Source organism: Mus musculus, chromosome 4, assembly GCF_000001635.26.
Source record: "Mus musculus strain C57BL/6J chromosome 4, GRCm38.p6 C57BL/6J".
NCBI lineage: Eukaryota > Metazoa > Chordata > Mammalia > Rodentia > Muridae > Mus > Mus musculus.
In genome coordinates, this window is record NC_000070.6 from 133,316,793 (window position 1) to 133,334,192 (window position 17,400).

General features: G+C 45.1%; 1 protein-coding gene across 6 annotated transcripts in view; it reads right to left on the reverse strand.

Moving 5' to 3' along the window:
* Positions 1-17,400, reverse strand: part of Wdtc1 (WD and tetratricopeptide repeats 1) — a 61,004-nt gene that overhangs the window by 24,327 nt on the left and 19,277 nt on the right. For 4 of the 6 annotated variants that reach the window (XM_006538744.4, XM_006538743.3, XM_006538745.2 and 1 more), the window contains 2 exons: positions 7,036-7,182; positions 5,380-5,463 (listed from right to left, as the gene is read on the reverse strand). In XM_006538744.4, coding sequence (XP_006538807.1) covers positions 5,380-5,463; positions 7,036-7,083 — 132 coding nt within the window. In that variant the 5' untranslated portion in view covers positions 7,084-7,182. The remainder of the gene's footprint in view (positions 1-5,379; positions 5,464-7,035; positions 7,183-17,400) is intronic. The other 2 variants (XM_030253467.1, XM_006538746.1) reach the window with 1 other exon arrangement.

A 17,400-nucleotide genomic window follows, 5' to 3' on the forward strand; every position in this document is an offset into this window, starting at 1 on the left:
AATACTAGAATTAGTATTTTTTTAAACTATGTTTATGTATTTATCTTTAGGGAGAAGCTTTGGGGCCTAGGGAGTAGCTTTTGGGCCAAAGTGCATATACAGGGTCAAAGGACAACCTTCTCAAGCCAGCTCTTTCCTTCTGCCACAGGTAGCAGTTCTCTGGGCTTCGTAGTAAGGGCCTTTACCCACTGAGACATCTAGGCCTCCCCAGACCTATCTATTTATTTAGTGCCTGTGTCTGTATATGTGTGCCATGGCACAGGTGTGGGAGTCAGAGGACACCACCTCATGGAAGTTGATTTTCTTCTCACACCAAGTGGATTAATGTGCTCAGATTTGGCAGACAGGCAGCAGCATCCAGCTGGGTATAGTGGCACCAAGGGCAAACAGGCAGATCCCTGGATCTCCACAACCAGCCAGTCTAGCGTTAATCAGGGGCTCCAGGTTTAGTGAGACACCCTGTTTCAAAAAATAATGTAGAAGACCAGGTGTGGTGGCACACACCTCCAATCCCCAGCACTTGGTAGGCAGAGACAGGAGGATTTCTGTGAGTTTGAGGCCAGCCCAATCTACATAGTAAGTTCTAGAACACTTAGGATTTAATAGAGATCCTGCCTCAAAAAAACAAACAAAAAAATAATGTAGCAGGCTGGAGAGATGGCTAGAGCCCCGACTGCTCTTCCAAGGGAGAACCGCAGACGTTTAGTTATGATCTCATTATTTTTTCCTAAAGGTAAGACTGAGCTTCAGGGATATTAAATAACTCTTGTGTTAACATGACCTAAAAAGCATCACTACAAAGGGGAGAGGAGTGGAAAAGAAAAAAAGGAAATATTGACCAATGTCATCTACCTATCATCTATCTATCTATCTATCTATCTATCTATCGTCCGTCTGTCTGTCTATTATCTATCTATCTATCTATCTATCTATCTATCTATCTATCTATCTATCTATCTATCTATCTATCTATCTATCTATCTATCTATCTATCTATCTATCTATCTATCTATGGTAAAGTTCTTGCCTAGCACATGCAGGGTCCTAGGTTTAGTCACTACTACTGGACCGGACAGTGTGCTACACGCCCTTAGTCCCAGAAATCAGGAGGCAGATACAGGTGGATCTCTGAAATGGAAACTTGAAGGCTCTTTGGAAAATCAGTTGTGTTGAACACGTGAGGAATGTTTACCTGAAGTGGACACAGGTGAAAGACTAAGACAGACTCATGAAGGAACATTTTGCTACAGCAGATACAAAAGAGGGGATTGTTCTGCTAAAGCAAGCACATGAAAGGACACGTGATGAGGATTCTTTGCTAACCACACACATACAGGTCTGCCGTACATTGTGTAGTTAAGCTGCATTTGTTAGGACCCCATAGAGAAAAATAATGCACCAAAACCTTCTGGCGATGTGCTGAAGTTTCTTGCTATCTACAAGACCGTGTGTTGACTGGATGCATGAGCTGAAGCAAGACATATGCTGAACACTTAACATTTGGAGGGTGTATTAAAAAGCACTCGAAAGACAGTGACAGAGGCTGAGCTTGGCTTGTTTATAGCTGTGTAATGCTTGTAGGCCTCTCTGATCTTCACTTCCCTGAGAGAGGCACAGAACTTCTCCTGGTGATCCTCCTGGTCCCTCCTGCTGACTCATGCAAAGGCTGAGGCCTGACTGTCTCTGCTAGGTGTGTCACTGCTGTTGCTAACCCGACTCTACCAAACTGGACTGCTGGTGCATCCATCAAATGTTTGCGAGTGGATTGAGCTGCCACTGCTAATCTGTAAACTGAAATTTCCAGACAGAAGTTGTTCCAAAGAACTTTTCTAAACCAGGTCCACTTCCCCCTCCCCGCACCCCCCATCCTTTCTTTTCTACTACCTCTGGTGGGTGATGAGTTAAAAGGGGGGTTAAAACGTTTAAGAACCAGCAGGACAGTGGTGGCTCATGCCTTTAATCCTAGCACTTGGGAGGCAGAGGCAGGTGGATTTCTGAGTTCCAGGCCAGCCTGGTCTACAGAGTGAGTTCCAGGACAGCCAGGGCTACACAGAGAAACCCTGTCTCGAAAAAACAAAAAAACAAAACAAAACCAAAAAAAAGAACCATCATTAAAACTAGGATTTGAAAAAAATTAAAGTTATAGATCTCTGAATCCGAGGATAGCCTTGTCTACAGAGTGAGTTCCAGGACAGCCAGTTGAAATCCTGTCTCAACAAACTAAACTAAACCAAACCAAACCAACCAAAAATAAAAAATAAATAAATCACCACTATCATGAAGAATGATCTATCTATAGCTATATACATGCATCAATTTCTGATGTACCAGGCAGTACTGTACCTCACAACAGACTCCTCCCTTATACTAAGCCTACATCTAGTCTGCATCCCTGCAGTCTTTGTACTCACTGAGCACCTAGCATAGAATTCTTCTACCTGTAAATGCTATGGAACTCTAGAGGGAGAAAGGAAACCCCACATAGGGCAGTCAGGGAGTGACTAGGTGCTGAGAAGACTATAAAACACAGATGTAGCCGGGCGTGGTGGCTCACACCTTTAATCCCAGCAGTCGGGAGGCAGAGGCAGGTGGATTTCTGAGTTCAAGGCCAGCCTGGTCTACAGAGTGAGTTCCAGGGCAGCCAGAGCTATACAGAGAAACCCTGTCTCAAAAAAACAAAAACAAAACAAACAACAACAAAAAAACAGATGTGGGACATACTGCAAATGTACTGTACTGGTCAGAGAAGGCCTCTCTGAAAGGCAGAAACCATACTGCCGTCTCCACTGCTACACTCTTCTCCCAGGGTCTAGATATATTGCTGGCACCTAAGCCACACACTGCACACAGCACATCTTCCTTCTCTGACCGTGTGAAGGAATTAGAGGTGCTTTCATACTGTTGTTCTCGGGTGACTGAAACACCAATTTATTTCAATATCTAAAGCACGTGTTGACAACTTTTTCTGTAAGGGGCTAAACAATAGATATTTTAGGTTTTGCCTACCATATGGTCTCTGTATGAATCATTCACTTCTGCTGTTGAATCACTAGCACAGACAGACAATACATAAATGAATGAGTGTGGCCCTGCTCCAATAAAACTTTATTTATAAGCACAGGTGGCAGTACACTTGAGACTCATATGGAAATGCAAAGGACTTAGAAGAGCTAAACAACCTCGCAAACAGACAAATGTGGAAGATTCACATGCCCTAGTTTCCCAAGTTGCTACAAAGTGGTACTGGTATAAGAACAGATATTTTGATCAATGGCATGGGTTGGCAGTTAACAACAACAACAAAAATTCCATTTATGGGTATTTAATTTCTGCTAAGAGTGCCAAGACACTGTTAACAGTCTCTGCAACAAATGGTACTGGGACAACTGGACATTCAAAATAATTAAGTCTGGGGTGCAGCTCAGTGGTACAGTATTTGCTTGATTCCAGACACCACCATGAATGACCAAAGACTGAAGCGTCAGGGTCGGGAGAAGCCCCTCAGTATTGAAGGCTAAGATCACAACCGAACCCTAAGAATGAAGTGTGAACCCCCTTAGGGGCCTTAACTTTGCTCTCCACCAACTCCCTACTCTCTAAAACCATAAAACACTTGGAAGAAGCACAAATATAAACCTCCATGAGTTTGAGTCAACAGAGATGCCACAGATACAACACTGAAAGCCTAATGAGAAAGAGAAGAGGGTGGAGATGGGGGAGATGCAGCACAAGGCCCAGCCCAGTGACCTTAGTGTGATTCGGGGAATTGCATGGGAAACTGAATAGTGAGTGAACAGAGAGCTGACTCCAAGTTGTCATCTCACCTCCACATGTTCAAGAACAGTCTTTAGAATACATTCACAACAAATAAATGCAAAAACTTAAAAAAAAGAAAACCATGTAGCTGTCCGGGTGTGGCTGTGGGGCATCCGTCTAATCCCAGCATCTAATCTGCGGGCTGAGATGGAGGATTTGAAGCTCAAGGGCAGCTGGGGGTAGACTATGAAGTCTTGGCTCAAGAATGTATCAAATACTGAACTACCATGTAAATCAGCTACTCTACTCCTGGGTACATCCCAGAGAGATCTAAAAGTATGCCTCTACACAAAAATGTGTGCATGAATGTTCACACAGGCATACACACACACACACACACACACACACACACACACACACACACACACACACACAAGATATTTTAAGGCTCACCTTACATAAAACCCATGGCACTTCTGTGACATAACAACTTGACTTAATCTAATTTGAATTTACGCTCATTTTCACAAGAAACAAAATGGAATAAAAGGTATCAAAAGCAGGCAATGGTAGCCCATACCTGTAATTCCAACAGGAGTTCAATAACAGTCTTAGATACATATAAGTAAATTCAAGGCTAATCTATGCTACAAATAAATACTGTATCAAAACAGCAACAAGTGCCTGGCGGTGGTGGCGCACGCCTTTAATCCCAGCACTTGGGAAGCAGAGGCAGGCGGATTTCTGTGTTCAAGGCCAGCCTGGTCTACAAAGTGAGTTCCAGGACAGCCAGGAATATACAGAGAAACCCTGTCTCGAAAAAAAAAAACAAAAAAAAAAAAAACAAAAAACAGTAACAAGAGAAGGACAATAAAGGCAAACGGAGAGAGGTGAGACGTGTGACTGGCCCCAGTACTGGCAGCTTCCATATGGGTAGACTGAACCAAGCACAGAGGGAAAACATGAGTCAGGATTATGGCAGCTGCATATACACATTTTCCTCATCATCTTGGAAACCATACAGTATAATAACTATTACTCAGCATTTACACTATATTAGGCATTATAAACAATCTAGAGTTGGTGTGTTCAGAAATGTTTGTAGGTTATATGTAAATTGATACATTGTTTTATTAAAAACAAAAACAAACAAACCTGGGAGCTCTTGAAGATATTTGTTTGTGGGAAGTTCTAGAAAAATCCCCCAAGCATATCCAGGGATGACTGCATAATATACACAACTCACTGAAGCATACAAGTAAGGACCTCAAGCTGGGAGTTAACACCTTTAATTCTAGCGCTCCTGGGGCAGAGGCAGGAGGATCTCGGAGTTTGAGGCCAGCCTGGTCTACAGAGTGAGTTCCAGGACAGCAAAGGATACACAGAGAAACCCTGTCTCGAAAAACAGAAGGGAGGGGAGGGGAGGGGAGAAAAGAAAAGAAAAGAAAAAAAGAAAAAAAAAGAAAAGAAAAGAAAAGAAAAACCAACCTACTCACCCACACAAACCTAAGCTAAGCATGGTGTCCCACACCTGTAACTCCAGCACTGAGCAGCAGATGGACGTGCGCATGCAGAGGATGGGAAAGCAGGATGTGTGTCTAGGATGCAAACTGGATCTCTTACCTGAAGCTCCGCCTCCAGGCCCAGCCGTCGGATAAAGGGGTCTGTGACATGATATCGCCGTTCAAAGCTCAGGGCACCCCGCTCCTGGGAACAAACGCAAACTTATATTTCCTTTGATTCAATTCAATATTATTTAGTATCTACCTTTTTAAAAAAATTTAATATATGTGCATGGATGTTTTGTCTCCATGCACATCTGGACACCATGTGCATGCCTAGTGTCTACAGAGGTCAGAAGAGGGTGTCAGATGCCCTGGAAATAGAATTATAGCCGGTTGTAAGCTACCATATGGATACTGGGAATTAAATCTGAGCTCTCTGGAAGAGCAATGTACTCTAAACACAGCGAGCCAACCTCTCTAATCTCCAATATATCCAACTTTTCTATATTCAGCCCTATGCTGGACACAATAACAAACAGAAAAGGTAACGAAGAATTGAAAACAAAAAACAAAAAAAACAAAGATAAAAAAAAACAGATGAGGAGAGATTGTGTAGTTAGGATGGAAGGTGGTCATTTTTAGGACACACACTGTTAAGGCACAAATATACACACACCAAAATAACCTATGGACTATGAACTTCTAAAAATAGTTCTTTGTCTTTAAGGCCACCCAGTCCAATAAAATCTCCCAGAACCTCATAAAGGTAACACCACCTAACAGGTTCACTGGCACAAGGTAAGACAGACTAAGGCACACCAAGCACTTGGTTCCTGTCAGCGCCTACACTACACTCAGCCCATCCAGTTCACCCACATGACCACCAAAGCTTAAAACGCTTCGGTGGATAGTTCTGTATTTGAAAACAGGGTCTCATATGCAGCCCTAGTTGGAACTCTCTATGTAGATGAAGCTAGCTTTGAACTCATGGAGATCCACCTTCCTGAGGGCTGAGGTTAAAGGTATGCATGCATTAAAGACTAGAGCACAGGCAAGCAACATGAGCAGTCTGTAGGTGGCTTCACTACTCAGGGCAGTGGTGTATGGCGCTCAAAACACCAGCTTGGGGTTTTATTTATTTATTTATTTATTTTTGTTTTTTTGGAGACAGGGTTTCTCTGTGTGGCCCTGGCTGTCCTGGAACCAGGCTGGCCTCAAACTCAAAAACCCACCTGCCTCTGCCTCCCAAGTGCTGGGGCTAAAGGTCTAGCGTGAGGTTCTTACCGGAGGCACACATGCCTTGCTTTAAACTCTCAGCCTCTGCGGCTCCCATGCTGGACTCTCCAGCTGAGGCCGTGAAGAGGCTATCACCTATGCTCCTGTGTGCTCCCCTCGCATTGACTCCTTCTCTACACCGATGGCTCACCAGCCTACAGTAATCTTAGCGATGGAGGCACTAGTAGAGACGGGAGCCTCCATGAAGTCGGAGGGGCAGATGACCTTGAACTCATTCCCAGTATGCTACCAGCAAGCTCTAAGACGAGGTAAGTCACCAACTCTACAGCTGGCAGGCTGTTACAAGTTTTTGGCCTTTTTTCATCTTTAAGTGAATCTTGTAGGGCTGCTGTTCTCACTCTGTGGTCATGATCCCTCTGTGGGGGGAACAACCCTTCCGCAGGGGTCACCCAAGACCATAGGAAAACAGGGACACTTCCATGATGATTCCTAACAGGAGAAAAGCAATGGAGTGGCGGGAGGAAGGAAGGCCCCTTACCTTGACTTGCCTACGAATGAGGTCTCTAGTTATGTTGACTTTTGCCATCTTCTCTTAATAGTTCAACACAGGGAAGCTACGCAAGGATCCTCAAGACCCTTGCACATTCCAGCCAAGCCCAGGTCCACAAGACAAGCATTTAATTACCTAGGAGGGAAACAAAACATCCATCAAGCCTCGAGAAATGGACCAGGTGCCTTCAAAAGGCAGCCCACCAGCCCACTCGGCGACTTCTAGCATGGGGGGTTGGCCCTGCTCCGCTGCACTGAAGAACCCCTGAATGGGGAAAGATGGGGAACACTGTGACATACAACTATGGGGAGCACCGAGCAAGCACTTGAAGGAGTCACGATTCCTCCACAGACCTGTGGCAAACCATCTGAACCGTCAAGTCATTTTAGCACTGAGGCCTCAGCTAGACTCTGCCACAGCCACATCAGCACTACAGACAAAGACTCAACAAGGGAGTATTCATATTGTGTCCTTTGAAAAATCCTTCATAATAAACCAGCAAAGAGTTTTGAAGTATTATTACTACTCCTATTGTCTCTATGGAGACAGAGACTTCTCTGTGGGATTGGTCGTCCCTTTTCTCCTCCTGCCTTTATTCGGGTCTCAGGACTCCAACCCAGGTGACTAGGCTTGCTCTACCTACTGAGCCATCTCACCAGCCTTAATAAATTTTTTTAATTTAAAAATATGTTTTAAGTCTAAGTAAAGGAGTACTTCGCCTGCATGTATGTCTGTGCATTATGTGGAGACGAGAAGAGACCAGGAGAGTATCGGCTCCCCAGAAACTGCAGCTACAGTGGTTGTGAGCCACCATGTAGGAGTGTGGAACTGAGCGTGCACCCTCTGGAGAACTCAATCATTGAGCAATCTTTCCAAACCCATCCAGTAATTTTTTTTTTAGATTAATTTTTTAAAAAAAGATTTATTTATTATGTATACAATGTTCTGCCTGCATACCAGAAAAGGGCAACAGATCTCATTATAGACAGTTTTGAGATACTGTCTGGGTACTGGGAATTGAACTCAGGACCTTTGGAAGACCAGCCAGTGCTCTTAACCTCTGAGCCATCTCTCCAGCCCTAAGGTTTAATTTGTATTTTAGACTATGTGTGTGTTTCTGTGTAAGCATGTGCAATGAGTGCAGGCCAGCAGAGGCCAGAGTCAGATACCCCAGGAGCTGGAGTTACAAGCAGTTGTCATCAACGTGGTGCTAGAAACCAAACCAGGGTCTCCTGGAAGAGCAACTCCTGCTCCTAACTCCTGAGCCATTCCCCAGCCCCGAGCAAATGTTAGGCGAGGATATGACGACCATGGTCAAGCCTCGACTGAATAAAGACAGTCTTCTGCGGTATCTGGGTAGTTTAGCTTTTGTTCTGTCACCCCTCAAAGCTACTCTCCTATCATCTAATTCTGTTTAAAAGAACAAGCAGTCCAATTCTTTAGAATATAGCAAAAGGAAACACAAGATGCAAGAGGAAAGCTTCAGTATGCATCACAGATTTTGTAGAAGGGGAAAAACGGACAAGTTCTCACTGTTAGGAACGTATTGCCATAAAACATCACAGAGAGTTGAGGAATGATACTCCCAGGTCATCAAGACGGCTCAGCGTGTAAAGGTACTACTTTCCCTGGCAACCACACCATAGGAAGAGAAGTGAGGAGACTGGAACCCAAGCCTATGTGACTCCAAAGACCATGTCCTTAATCACAATGGTACGTTCTTTTCCAGAGTGATGGTCACAGTGAGAATCCAAAGAGCCAACCAAATCCTAATTACTTATTCATGAGTTTTCCCCGAGCAGTTGCAAGTGCTTATCAAGTCTGAAGCTCAGTTAGAATGGAGACTACAGAGATAAAAGACACAGTTCAGAGTTAGGGATGCAAGTGGTGTTAGTTAGGAAGGATATGTGGCTTGGAAGTGGAGGAAGTCAGGAGCATAGGAAACAAGTCAGTCAAGAAGGAAAATAAAATACAGATTTAAATCAGACTGCTTAGTCCCATCCAAAAGTCTCTCAAACATTATGCACGCCTTTGATCCCAGCACTTGGGAGGCAGAGCCAGGTGGATTTCTGTGAGCTTGAGGCCAGCCTGGTCTACAAAGTGAGTCCAGGAGAGTCAGGGCTGATTACACTGAGAAACTCTGTGTCTTGAAAAACAAAAACAAAAACAAAAACCTCTCAACCATAAAGAACTGGATCAATAAAACTTATTTTAAGCCGGGCGTGGTGGCGCACACCTTTGACTCCAGCACTTGGGAGGCAGAGGCAGGCGGATTTCTGAGTTCGAGGCCAGCCTGGTCTACAAAGTGAGTTCCAGGACAGCCAGGGCTACACAGAGAAACCCTGTCTCGATAAACCAAAAAAAAAAAAAAAAACAAAACAAAAAAAACCCCCCAAAAAACCGAAAAGAACAAAACTTTTTTTAAAACGAGAAGATGAAGTCATGGCCAATTTTTCAAGTGTTCAGTCACAATTCTTGAAATAGTCAACAAGTCACACACAGCAGCTTAGGAATGAGGGACCTGAAGTTGGCAACTGCAGTGACATACAGGATCAAACATTGGAGAAGACAACACCAAAGAGAATTCTGTTAGATGCAGTATGCAAATTAAATATTGGCTGGGATAAATAATTTCAAGAATTTTATCAAAAATTTTAATGAGCTGGACTTGGATTAGTTGAATCTTAGTTATACTAATTTATTCTTATGTCTTAGAAGAAATCACAGAAGACAGCAGGACATTAACCATAGGGAAGGATGTGGCAGCATGGAGTCACTAGAGAAGAGAACATGGACTCTTCACTCTGAGGCGGGATGGTGAATGCCACACCCTGACTTTCACAATCAACACTGGAAGAACATTGAGAGCTAATTTGTTCATTTGTTCATAGAAAATGAAAGCCCAATAAATAAAGACTTTCTCTACCTCGAGGACAAAGGTTGGCAGGGTATGAACTGTCATTAGGATGCTAAGGCCACCCCTGACAGACATCCATGAGAGGAGGAGCAAACGCATAGTAGACAGCGGCGACACAGAGGAAAACACATGACATAATGCTCAGACAGAAATGTGAGCTGTGCTTGTGTGCAGATGTTACACCTCTCTGAAGGTCTTCTCCCTCGGGCCTAAAATGGCTAGCATGGCATCTTTAACCCTATCCTGACTGCAAGTTTTGGGCTTAAGACTTCTAGGAAACTTTCTTCTACTAGGATAAGAAACTAATGAACTTAACTAAATTTGATTCCCAGAACCCATATGTAACACGGAAGGAGAAAACCAACTTCATGAAGTTGTTCTCTGACCTTTCTACACTCCAGGGCATGTGCACACCCACTTGTATAATCGTACACACACTGGGCATGAATTCCAGCCCCCTCTATAAGCCAAGAAGACAGGAACCTTCACAGGAGTTTCAGCTTGCATATCTGTAAAATGGAAATGGGACCAATATACCTACCTCAGGGAGCAGCTGCGAGGAACAAATAAAACAAATAGGAATGTCCCTAACAGTGCCTGGAACCCAGCGAGGGCTCAGCAAACCAGGTGTAAACTCTAAAACTTGCTTAATCCTGTTACACATGTGGGACAGCACAGGTTTCCCACATTTCTCTATCAACAAAGAAGCTGATGGGGGCTGGAGAGATGGCTCAGTGGTTAAGAGCACTGACTGCTCTTCCAGAGGTCCTGAGTTCAAATCCCAGCAACCATATGGTGGCTCACAGTCATCTGTAACGGGATCTGATGCCTTCTTCTGGTGTGTCTGAAGACAGCTACAGTGTACTCCTATAAATAAAATAAATCTTTGTACAGATATCTTGAAAAAAAAAAAGAAAACTGAAGCTGACATTGTGAAGCTCACATTGGGGATCTCACCACAGGACTGGAAGGCAACAAACAGCACGAAGTCCTGACATTAGCTTTAAGTTGGGAGCTCAACTCTAAAAGGAAACTCCACACAAAACCTTATGCAGAGGTGTTTATGGAAGCGCTGCACAAAAAGACAAACAAGTCAATGAATGCCTCAGCAGATAAACATAATGTAGAGATTGCCATTTGACCAGAAAAAGCAGCGAAAAGGCCAGGCTTGATGGTACATGCCTGTAAGGCTGAGGGGTTGCAGCAGGAGGATGGTGAGCTGAAGGCTGCCTGGGTTACGAAAGGGGTTGGGGCTGGGTGATAACTCAGCTAATAGAATGAAGTGCCTGCTAACAAGTTCAACTCCCAGAGCTCACAGAAACCACGGGTCTGGCAGCACACCCCTGTAATCCCTCGTGCTGGGAGGTGGGAGGCAGGAGGATTCCAGGAGCTTCCTAGCCAGCTGGCCTAGACTATATCTCAAAAGTGTGTGTGTTGGGGGGTGGGGAAAGACAACTTAGCAGGTAAACACACTTGGTATGCAAGCCTGACAACCCGAGTTTAACCCGGGAACCCACAGTGGAAGGAGAGAACTTCCTGAGTGGTCCTCTGACACACATTTCCTGGCATGATCGTAACCACACAGATAGTGGTCACACACACACATGTACAGAGAGTCGGCCACACCCGAGGTTGAGCTCTTGCCTCCATCCATAACTCTAAGGCATGCTCACACATCCCTACAACACACACGTGCACACACCAGCTCACAAACGAAAGAATCCTTTTAATATCAAGTGTTTAGAACTTGTAAATGGAGAACAGGTTAACAGTTGCTTAGGTTGGAAGAGATGGCAGAATAGAGGATGGCCGACGGATATAGCTTTTGTGGAACAACTCAGCAGCATCTAGGATACTCAGTGTTGTGCAACCACCACCCCTAGCTTGTTCCAGAACATTCCCATTACCCCACAGCCAGCAAATATACAAGTCCCATTTCCCCTCTGTTCCCAGCACCTGGCCAGCACCAGCCTCCACTGTCTCCAGGCATCTACCTACTCCAGATGATTCACTAACAACCTCTGGATCTGACTTTTTCCAATTATCACAACTTTGAGATCCTTCCATTCTTTGCTATCACTACTTCATTTCTTTTTATGCCTAAATAGTATTGCACTACACTGATATCCACTGTGTCCATCCACTACCTGGTGTTAACAATGCTGTGAACATCTGTGAGAAAGTTCCTGGCTGAGGAGAGTGCTCAGGGTAGAACATTTTCCTAGCACGTACAAGGACCGGAGTTCTTCATATAAGAGTTTTAACTCTTTCTCTCCAAGGCTGGGTGTGGTGGCACACACGTTTAATCCTACACTTAGTAGGCAAAGGCAGTGGGATACCTATGAGTTGGAGGCCAGCTGGTTCTACATACTGAGACTTTGTCTCTAAATAAATAAATAAATAAATAATTTTAAAGGTCTTGTGTAGAAGTGTGTGCACACCTGCAAGCCCTGAAATCAAGCTCTGTAGGCACAGGCAGGATGACTGAGGCCATTCTCAGCTACACAGCAAGTTCCAGACCAACCAGGGCTCCACCAGACTGTCTCAAACCTAAAAATCAACCAAACCAAATCTTCTTCCTCAGGAGGGAGTTATTATTGCATAATAGATGGGGCTACAAGAGACCTTGCCTCAAAAGTGACTGAGTAATAGTCTTTAAGAAGACATGTAGTTGGGGCTGAAGAGATGGCTCAGTGGTTAAGAGCGCTGACTGCTTTTCCGAAGGTCCTGAGTTCAAATCCCAGCAACCACATGGTGGCTCACAACCATCCATAATGAGATCTGATTCCCTCTTCTGGAGTGTCTGAAGACAGTTATAGTGTACTTAGATATAAAAAGAAGACATGTAGTTCTGGGGGCCACATGCTTACCATACTCGATACCCTGGGTTTGATCTCCAACATGAAAAGAATGAGTAAAAGCTTCACTGACATGGCAGGGTATAGCAGGGCGCCTTCAATTCTAGCACCTGCAAGGCAGAGGAAGGCAGATCCGCAGGCTAACCTGAACAACACAGGTCTAGGACAGTAAAGAGACCGTCCTCAAAAATTTAACTAATTAATTAAAAACAAATAAGAATATAAACTCTTGCCGGGCAGTGGTGGCACACGCCTTTAATCCCAGCACTTGGGAGGCAGAGGCAGGCAGATTTCTGAGTTTGAGGACAGCCAGGACTACACAGAGAAACCCTGTCTCAAAAAAACAAAAACAAACAAAGAATATAAACTCTTTCTAGATACAGGAATTTTCAAATGTGGGATACTGATTAGTTAAATAGAAAACCTGATATCGCCACACATTTAAACAATCAGGTCTAAGCATATATGGCGATACCAGCTGGGAGTGGGACTGGGAACCTGGCTCAGCAGGTTAAGGGTGTGCACTGCTCTGGCTGAGGACCTGAGTTCACAGCCACCTATAGCTCTAGTCCAAAGGGAGTCAGATACCTCTGGGCTCCTTACATGCCCACAGACACATAAACATAATTAAAATTAGAAAAACTAATAAGCAAAAGAAAAAAAAAAGCTAAACTGTAACTTTGATGTCAGGGCATTTCTGGAATTTCAGACTCTCTTCCTTTGTACTTCAAACTCACAACTCAACCGAAAAGCTGGTCCTTAACTGTTCCTGTCTCCTCCATAAACTCTGCAGCTTCTGTTCCCTCGAGGCCAGCCCTTCACCTGCTTCATCTCTTAATGGTCCCAAGTCTAACTGTGAACTGAGCAGGTGCCAATAACTACTGCTGAATTAACTGTGTGGCTTCCTGTGAACACATGACGCAGTCTGCCTACCAGAGGGCCTTTGTTCAGGCTTTTAATGTGCTTCACAACAACTCCACAAGGAAGCCATACGGCTATTACATAGATTGTTATCCCACTTAAGGAAGACTGAAGCATATTTTGTGGTGCTGAGGAAAGTCCATTGGGCTGGGATCCTAGGCTCTAGACCAGCCTCTGACTTAACTGACATGAACTTAGAGAGACCCCGCACTCTGTCCCCATCCATAGAATGAGAGGTACAAACTGGGAGTGGTGGTGCACACCTATAGTACCATTATTTGGGAGGAAGGTAGAGATCAGGCTAGCCTCAGTAAGAGTCAGCTAGAAGCTAGCCTGGGCTACATGAGCTACATCATCATGGCAGCAGGCAGGCAGGCATGGGTGCAGAGCAGTAGCTCAGAGTTTATATCTTGATCCACAGAGCTAATTGGAAATGGCATGAACTCAAAGCCCACCCCCAGTGACCCAGCTTCTCCCATAAAGCCACGCTTCCTTATCCTTTCCAAATAATTCCACCAACTGGGAACAGAATATTCAAATATCTGAGCCTACTGGGGTCCATTCTCATTCAAACCATCTCAAAAACAAAAAAACAAAAAAGGGCTAGCAAGATGGCTCAATGGGTAAGGGTACTTGCCACCTTTTACGACAACTTGAGCTCCATTTCCAGGACCCACAAGGTCAAAGGACAGGATTAACTTCCACACGTGTAGATGAGCTACAAAACCACTTCTACCAACTGGGTTCCAAGGAGACGCTGCTATTTAGCTGCAGGAGAAAGATGGAGCCTCAATCACACGTCCTCCCAAGTCCTTGGACATGCCACTCCCACAATCCAGAGGTTCCTCCAGCTCAAGTAACAACTGACTCCTTTCAACATTCTGCATTGTGCAAAGATATGAGTTTCCTTTTCTTCTGCTTGCAGTGGTGTCTCTGCTAGAGCAATCCTACAGGGGAAAGGGTACCACTGCACGTACCTACTTTCTGCACTGCATTTCTAAGCCTCGGTTTCCTAACCAGGTCCTAGGCTCCTGTGCAGGGTAGCCAGTGATGGGAGGATGTAGGAATAAAGGCTTGAAACTGAGCCGCTGCCTGATATTCTCTCAGCATTCTAAGCAGTTTACATGTGTTACAGCAGACCCCTAGAGCAATCCCATGAGACAGATGTTATTCTTATCCCAGATGCAGGATCTGAGACACAGAAAAGTTAATTTATCACAGCCATGAAGTTATTAAGTGGGGAGTCAACCTACTCTCACACCAGACCCCAGGCTACCCCAGGCCACAAAACAATTATTGCTACGATCTTTAATCAGACCATGTCCAAACAGTTGCCTAAAACCAATTTTATCTCTTACCATTCTTCAGAGCTAAGCAAGGAGGCAAACTTGTCGTGGCTGGGGTGTGACTTACCAATGAAGAATCTGTTTAACAGTGTGTGGCACTCTGATTCCACAACAGCACCAACACTCACAGGAAAGAAAAAAAAAAAAACAAAAAACACAAATTCATACAGGTGGGAGTGGCGCATGCCTTTAATCCTGGCACTCAAGGCTGAGGCAGGGGAATCTCAGGAGTTAGAGGCCAGCCTGGTCTATAGAGCAAGCTCCAGGACAGCCAGGGGGCTACACAGAGAAAACCCTGTCTTGAAAAACCAACAAACAAATAATAAAATTCAAGAGTGCTACTTCAGGCTGAAGTAGCAGCCCATGCTTGTTCCTCCAGCACTCAAAAAGGCCGAGGCAGGAAGAGCATGAGTTTGAAGCCAGCAGAGGCTACCCTGTGAAATGCTGCCCCCAAAACAAAACAAAACAAAAAACCCAAAACCCACCCCAAAAAAACCCAAAAACCAAAATACAAAAAAAAAAAAAAACCCAACAACCAAAAAAAAAAAAAAAAAAAAAAAAAAACCCCACCCCAAATCTGGCATAGCAGCACAGGCCTCTATCAGTGTAGGCTCACAGACCCCACATTTAGGTCATGGAGACAGAAAGATGAAAGCTGAGGGCACCCGGGCTTATATAGAAAGCCCCTGTCTCAAATAAAAGGGGGAGAGGGGCAGGACGCAATACACTCAACTTCATGTCATGGACAGCTTTAGAGAGAAGCGGGGTCTACACTCAGCGTGCTCTGTCCTATCAGCACAGAGCCTCCCTGGAAACACCTGAGTCTCCTGCCTCACAGAATCTCATGGGAGTCTGACACAAGTTTCTTCTGTGGAAGTCTTATCCAAATAAATGCTTCACTTCCTGGCAAGTATTGAGTGAAACTCACCTTGACATCGCCTCTGCCTGAATGAGATTTCTAATGACAGTTGGGCTGTGTGAACATTTTTCCTGAGTTTTCAGAGCACTGCTCTCCGTAGTTAGCCAATCTGACTTCTGTTGGGCCCGAAGCATACGGAGCATAAAGCAACAGAAGAGAACAAAGAGGCAAAGGGAAGCGTGCTCTGATAAATGCCATCCTCACTGGGTTCACCAGCAAACCCTGCCTTGGATTTGATCTGTAATTTGTGCTTTTCCAAACCCTGCCACGGTTTCCCGCCTTCTGCAGGCAAGGCCTGGAGGCTCCCACCCCTCTAACCCAGGGCTCCTGAAAGGCCAAGGGAAAGGAAGGTGATGGCATTAGAAGTCCTTCCTTCACAGTTGCCACTTCAGTCACATACAGATGCGAAGGAAAAGGCAGGCAGGAGAGCCGCCAGCACCCAGGCACAAGCGTTTTGACTGAAGGGCTCCTAAGCAGACTGGCTACATTCAAGAATAAGCAGTTTTACTCTGCGTGAAAACAGAACCTGGGGTTGTAAATAAAAGGGTACTAGGTTCTGGTCCTAGCACTGCCTGGGAGTTCACTGGGTAACACCCCGGGCAAGGTCCTACTCTGAAACCCTACCCCCACTCCAAGAAAACGGGGTTAATCCCTCCCTTGATGGCTGCGGGGAGGATTAAGGGTCATTATTCTTGGCACCCAGCTCTGGCACTGGCTCTAGTTGTGAGCTTGCTTATCCTAAAAGAAGGTACTTAATATAAAAATGTGAACAGTGACCCTTGACCCTCACCTAAGAATGTCTGGACATTTCTGGTCTTCCCCTCCGTAAGCAGCGCCAAGCTGGCCAGGACCTACTTCAGATCCTCTACCACTGACCTCCATCCTCAACACCAGGCTGCCAAGGCTGGCTGGCTTTGAACTCACTCTGGAGCCTAAGCAGATCCTCCCAGATCAGCCTCCCAAGCGACTGGAACGGGAGGCCTGTCCCACCAGGCCCACCAGGCTGACAACGTCCCTTGAGACCAGCGCCTCCTACGCTCTGACCTGCTGGCTACCCCCTTCCCTTGCTGGGGTTTCAAGGTTTTAGGTGTTGCTCAGTAACGCCACGAAGCTCTCTGAGTCTGAAGCTATTACTAATAGTACAAAGAATTAGCCCAAGGCTTCCAGGGTTCCCCTATTCAGGCCTGAACTCACCCTAAGGAAGCCAATAAACTGTACTCCTCTAAGTCCAAGCCTGGCTCCCAGGGAACCAAGGAGCTCCAGGCAAAAGACATACTGTCTTGGTCCTCATCAGCCCATTCACAGAGCGGGCACCCTCACAAGCTCGCTCTAGGGGCTAGGAGATGCAGCTCTAGCTCAGAGAAGAACTTCAACCTATGGACATCATTACTG